General features: G+C 53.2%; 1 protein-coding gene across 1 annotated transcript; it reads right to left on the bottom strand.

Annotated features, from left to right (window-relative positions):
- Positions 1–1,231: 1,231 nt before the first annotated feature.
- Positions 1,232–5,736, bottom strand: HMCES (5-hydroxymethylcytosine (hmC) binding, ES cell-specific). Its single transcript, XM_017732509.1, has 5 exons — positions 4,623–5,736; positions 4,160–4,279; positions 3,427–3,587; positions 2,785–2,977; positions 1,232–2,380 (listed from the first exon to the last, which is right to left on the bottom strand). The coding sequence occupies exons 1-5, from the start codon at positions 4,737–4,739 to the stop codon at positions 2,174–2,176; spliced, it is 798 nt and encodes a 265-aa protein (XP_017587998.1). The 5' UTR covers positions 4,740–5,736; the 3' UTR covers positions 1,232–2,173.
- Positions 5,737–6,089: the final 353 nt, after the last annotated feature.

Here is a 6,089-nt window from a genome sequence, read left to right as displayed (position 1 = left end):
TGTCCCGGCAGCACTGTGCCCGTTTGTGCCTTGCCCGAATGGCCCCGTCCTCGGCCAGCGGGATGTCTCTCCTGAGAGGATACCAAAGTCTGCGGGCCAGGGCGACGCTACGGGGGAAAGATCCCCCGACAGGGAGGGCAACCCGCAGCAAGTACTACCGTCCCTTGTCCCCTCACGTATCAAAGGGGAAAGTTTCTCCCAAATCAGTTTCTGTGGACAGGCCAGGTTGATTGGGGTCATCTCCACACCAGGTTAGAGCAAGGGCCTCAAACAACCTTGGGCAAGCAGCCAGACACCAGTTTAAAGGTGATGTAGCTCAGCAATAACACCTCCTCAGTAAACACTCAGTCTAGGGTTTTTGGGGTTTTTTTGGCGATGCTGCTGCTGGTGCTCACAGTCTGGAGGGAGATAACCTGTACCCTGTGCCTTTGCATTGCCCCTGCATCCCCAGGGGAAGGATTATGTTCTCCAGAGCAGGGAAAGTTGAGCATCCCCCCACTCGTGCTCAGCATCTTCACGCCCTCCACAGCAACTGGAGACCTGAAATGAATTTGAGATGAGCTGGTGACCTTTAGAAAAGCCTGGTCTGCAGTCAGCACTGACTAGGCTGGGGCAGCTGAGCAGCACATCCTGGAACAGTGATGGGCAGGCAGGGAGAGAAACCGCCTCCTGTGGCTCCTGCAAGGACCATCAAGGTGACAGTGCCAGCAGCCAAAAATCTATTCTGCCAGGAGCTGCTACCACAGTGATTCTCTTGCCTCAAGTCATGGTGACAGCAATGAGGAGCCAGCTAGCAACAGGCTTTCTGGATAGAAATCCTAATCCCACCCGTTTCCCATAAGCCAGGAAACCTGGGCTCAGCTGCCTCTGTAGCACGAGAGGGATTCAGAGGCAGATTTCACTCCAAGAGCACTTGGGTCTCCCCAGGTGTCCATCCTGTGGCTCCTGCCCTGGCTCTGCTGTCCCTCCCCAGGGACAAGCCCCAGCCACAGCCACCCCTGCAGCTCCCCAGGGACAGACAATTCTAGAGGAGCCCCAGAATCAATCCCCAGGGAGTATTTACCACTGGCAAATGGAAATGCTCCAGCAACACGGCCTTGCCCATACCCTCAGACCTCAGCAGTGGGTAGGTGGTCTCCTCCTCAGCAGATGACAGGAGGTACAAGCTCTGTCTGCAAAGCAGGACTGGGGCGGCAGTGGGGGAACACAGACGCGCACATGGACAAGGGCATGGCGCAGCCAGCCAGTGAAGCCCATTTTATTGCTTCCAACACAAAGAAAGTACTGATTTCTAGCAAAGATTTCACCGTGTAAGGCTTTTGGTCTGTAACATCTGGCTTTGTTTACAAAATCCCTGACCTCAAAAACAACAGCCCTATGTTGCTCTGGAATGGCACTTCGGTTATCTGGGCTTTAATGACTGACCTTTTCGAATAAGGCAGAGTGCATCCCTCCCCCGATCAAGGAAATCCTCTCTAAGTCTTCAGATCCCATTAACAAAATGATTGTACAAACAACGTGACAGACATACTGTTCCACCCTGCTGCCTGCAGGGAAACCCAAGCAAAGTCCAGCTCCTCCCAGGAGCCATTTGAACATCTCCCTGTTTAAGAGCTATGAATGCATGTAGCAATGCTGGTGCAGAGCACAGTGGATCTGGCAGATCTTCCCAGCCTGGGGTTTCCTCATAATACTTACTGCTTGTTCCTCTGTACTGCAGCCATCTTTTGAGGGCAAGAGTATTGGAAAGGAATTTGCACAGAATCAGTGTGGAATTAAGGGGAAAAGAGGTATCAGTTTAACACCAAAAAAACAGAAGAGAAAACCAAACAGAAGGAGACATGAACATTGTCAGGAGGCAGAAGCTGTTCCTCCCTGGCAGGCTGAGATTCTTCTCAGGGCTTTATCTTCATTTGGCATGACTGGCAGAGAGGGGGGCCAATAGGTTATATTCACTCTTGTCTGCACAACACAAAGCCAAAATCTTTACAGACAAACATCAACCTTTAACAAAACACAAAGAAGAGAGACAACAACCTAGAGCAGCAGATCAACACCTGAGAGGCTTGGATGATCTCAACAACAGTCTGCAAAGCCTTCCTAAAAATACCATTTCTCACTCTGCTGAGGAAAATCAGGGGTAAAAGGGATGGCCAGCCATCCCAGCTGGTGCCTAAGCCTTGCGCTTCTTCGCAGCTGGCTGTCCCTGCTTCCCCAGCCACTGCTGCAGGACATCTGCGCTGGTTTTCTTGGGCGAAGGGCTGTGGATGAACTGACTTGTCCACTTGGGCAAATCGTTTTCTTTCTTCTGGGGAGAGCCCTCTTGGGAGCTTTTTAACCAGCCCAGCATCACTTTGTTGCTTGGGGTGGCTTTAACCTCCTGGAGAGACAAAAGACAGTGTGTGAGAAGTCAGAAGCACAGTGAGAGCAGGGCAGCCAGCCGGCTCCAAGAGCTGGTCCAGAGCGGGATGTGGAGGCTGGAGCAATGTGCAATCAGGCACATCTGTGGGAGGTTCCCCAGACTGCTGGGAACAGGCTTGTTCCAAGACCCATTTCACATGGAATTTGCCTCATTTGGCAACAAAATCCTGGCATGGGCTGACGGTTTATTTCTGGAAGCAGAGGGAAGGGAATCTGTCCAGGGCTCAGCACTCCAGCATCAAGCATGGGCATGCCCTGCAGACATTGCCTATTGCCACCCCCCCGAAACCTGGCAGCTCTGACCCACCTCAGGGACATCATCGTGGCTGAGCTCCCCCTCACCAAGCCCCTACCAGCACCCACCTTCTTGGCTCCCAGCTCGATGGGTGCAACACACTCGGGTGCGTTGTTGCGGATGTTGTTGACAAAGGTGGACACTGGGTGAAAAACAATGTTCTCCGTGGGCTGGATGAGTTTAACAGCTTCTTGGGTTGGCACTTCAGCAAAGTCCAGCCATTTCCTGATGGCTTCATCCCCATCCAGGATGGCTGGCATCCTAAGGGTTAAGACAGACAGGAGCCAAAGCTCAGCACCAATATGGCAGAGTGTGGTGGCAAAAGCCAGACTTGTAAGCTAGCAAGGAGCTGGCAGCTTGGGGAAAACAGGGAAAACTGAAGCAGCAGGATGCTCTTCCACAAGGCAGTGTGCATTCACTTCACCCAGGTAGCTGATTTGCTGGAAGAGGCAGACGGGTCAGGCAGGGAGACCAATTCCAGAAAGTGATCCAATTCCAACTGCCACCCGTGGGGCACAAAGATGGTGATTTATGGAAAGGGCATGAGCTGGTGACCAGAAATGAGTCAGTAATGTTGTAGCACTTTTCTCTGACAGCAGGAGGAGGAGGCTGCACTCTGTGCCTGTGAGCTGCCAGGCTGGTATCTAATGGTGCAGTTCTCCTCCCTCATCCCCCTCCACCCTGCAACCCCCTTGCCTGCTCTCACTTGCCTGTGATGGATGAAGCTCACATCCTTGGAGGCATCCACGGTGATGATGGTGTAAGTGTACAGCATTTCTCCTCCTGATGGTGGCTCCCAGCAGTCAAAAATCCCAGCCATAGTGAGCAACCTCCATCCTTTCCATTCCTCATCTCCCTCTGTCTCCTTGTCCTGCAGGAGAGAGGCCCCATTGTCCTGGTCAGTGCTGGCCCATGCACAGCCAAAGCAGCACACATTTGCCAGTGCTGAGGCAGGTCAGTGACTCAGATCTAAGTCACAAACAGAACTACTCTTGAAGCTTTCCAGGAGTCTTTCTACTGATTTGAGGTAACTCCAGGAGAGGTACCAGACCCTCACCTTCTCACAGGCAAGCCAGTGCTCTCCCCCCCTTCTGAACATCCCAGCCGCTGGTTCAGCCAAAGGAAAGAGGTAGTGAAACTCCCAGCCCAGTCCCCTGTGAGCCACATTGCCCACCCATGCAAATATCCGGCACGTGGGGAGCAGTGACCGTGACAGCGGGGACGCTATGTCACCTTTTACAGCCTGAAGACCGCTGCGGTGGGGACCGCCAGCCGCAGAGGGATGACAGAGTGCCGAGCCCAGTGCAGAACACAGCCCTACTGGGAAACAGACTCCTAGAGATGGGCACAGCGGGAGGGAAGTGGCCTGCTCCCCAGGCAGCTGGATGGAGCAGAGGCCCAGAGCTGGGTGCAAGTGCTCAGACACAGTGAGGGACTCCCTACCATGGCATCCTTGGTCTGGGGGAAGTAAATGAAATAGGGTTGCTTCCCCCCACTCTGCTGCTGCCACTCGTAGAAGCCATCTGCCAGGACCACGCAGCGCTTGCCCTTGAGGAGAGCACCCTGAGGAGAGACAGCACAAGTGAGCAGTGAACAGCAGCCTCAGGCAGCCTGCAATGGAGAACAGGGCTCCTACGACCACCCGGCCCTCTCACTCCCTCCCAGGGCTTTCCTAAATTATCCCTGGGACGCACAAATGCCACCACTAGTGCTATGATGAGCTTTGCCAGTAACTGCCTTTTCAGTTCTTCTGTTTTAGTGAAACCCCCAGCTTTGCAGTACAGGGACTTGCTCCCCTGTGCAACAGCGAGTGGTGACCAGCACTCACACTCGGCAGATGTTTCAGCCCTGGTTTTGCCAACTATAACATTTCTTCAAGCAGGACACAAAGGTGGCAGCAGCTCACCTTGTAGGAGGACTTGCTCAGCATGGTATCGCTGCGGCAGTTGGAGGTGTTGAACTGCAGTTTGGAGGGGTTGTCCTGTTTAAACCAGGACGGCACCAGGCCCCAGCGCATGTCCATGAGAACCCGCTCAGAGGAGTCAGCATCCTTTCAAATGAGACACAGAAACACCTCAGGTCAGAGCCACGTCACAGAGACCACAAGCATCCCCACAGCTTGAGAGAGGGGCTTTGGGAAGTCCTGTGGATGTGGCCTTTCCTCCTAAAAGAGCAAATCTGGCCAGCATCTCTGCCGAGAGACAAGCTGGGGCTCACTGCCCCTCCCTCACAAGCCATGCAGAAATAGCCACTAATTATAACCCTTTCAATATTCTTAACAGCCTTCCTGTAGAATTAATCTTCAGTAGAAGGCACATGAATATTTTGCAGGAATAAAGAACTGTCTCTGTGAGGCTCACCCAACAACTTTCTGGAAGAAATAACACAGGTTGTTTTTAGTGGAAATGGCTGGACACATGAACTCCTGAGCTCTTGAGTAAACAGCCATGTCAGGCTGGTGTCAAAGTCCTCAAAACCTCCCCTGGTGACACCAAACATCCCAAAGGGGTAAAAGCCTCACTTTCATTTTAATAATGTGATTTCTGATGACCTGGTGCACTTTCACTGCTTGTGCTTTGCATATTACCTGCCTTTGGACAAAGGAAGCAGTTTGTGGCTTTCAATTCTCCCCCAGCTTGCTCTCACTTTCTGCCCACAGCCCTGGCAGCACCTCCTGGGCTGTTTGCTCCCAAAGGACTGCAGTAGATAGACACACACATACACCTACTATTGTGTGTATGCAGGGATGTGTATGTGCCCAGTTCTGCACAGTCTTTTAGAGCCTCCCTCAGGGCAGGAGTGGCAAAAAGGGACACCCAACACCGCACCAGCATCCCAACAACTTGAACAGTGATGGACAACTAAGCAAGTGTCTGCCTGTGACCTGTACCACATTCCCTGCCCCATCAGCTCTATTGCCTACTCTCGGGGGCATGTGGGACTCCCAAAGCAGGAAAAGAGCGCACGAGGGATGCCTGATGGCATCGACCACGGCCCTCCTGAGTGGTCCCACCTGATCACCTGTGCCAGTAACGGCTGCAAAGTGCAGGTGCCCCACCAGCTGGGGAGGGAGAGCAGAGCGGGTCCAGATCGGGGTGTTCCGATTGAGCACACCCCGTTTCACCCCGCTGAACGCCAAAGAGCAGCAGTTGGCCGGGCAGCCTTTCTGTGTGAAACCAAACGAGCAGCACCAACAGCCGTAGAGGTTGCCCAGGTTGTCCGGGGGAGGTCGGGTGAGGCTTAAATTAGCCGGGACAACGGTCAGCACAGGTGTACAGCTACTGTACCGCTCCGGAGTTGAGATTTTTAATTTTTTTCTCTCTCTACTCTCCCCTACTACCAACGTGACCTGGACACACGCCGCAGAATTATG

Source organism: Corvus brachyrhynchos, unplaced genomic scaffold (assembly GCF_000691975.1).
Source record: "Corvus brachyrhynchos isolate BGI_N302 unplaced genomic scaffold, ASM69197v1 scaffold4, whole genome shotgun sequence".
In the NCBI taxonomy this organism is placed as follows: domain Eukaryota; kingdom Metazoa; phylum Chordata; class Aves; order Passeriformes; family Corvidae; genus Corvus; species Corvus brachyrhynchos.
Note: the sequence above shows the minus strand (reverse complement) of the source record. Positions and strands in the feature narration are given on the sequence as shown.

What these genes read in the sequence shown, in the direction of transcription:
- HMCES (XM_017732509.1), bottom strand. Translation starts at nt 4,739, where the DNA reads ATGGACATGCGCTGGGGCCTGGTGCCGTCCTGGTTTAAACAGGACAAC. An exon ending in TGAGCAAGTCCTCCTACAAG is followed by an intron (nt 4,280 to 4,622) that starts GTGAGCTGCTGC and finishes GTCTCTCCTCAG; the next exon opens with GGTGCTCTCCTCAAGGGCAA. An exon ending in GTGAGCTTCATCCATCACAG is followed by an intron (nt 2,978 to 3,426) that starts GCAAGTGAGAGC and finishes CTTAACCCTTAG; the next exon opens with GATGCCAGCCATCCTGGATG.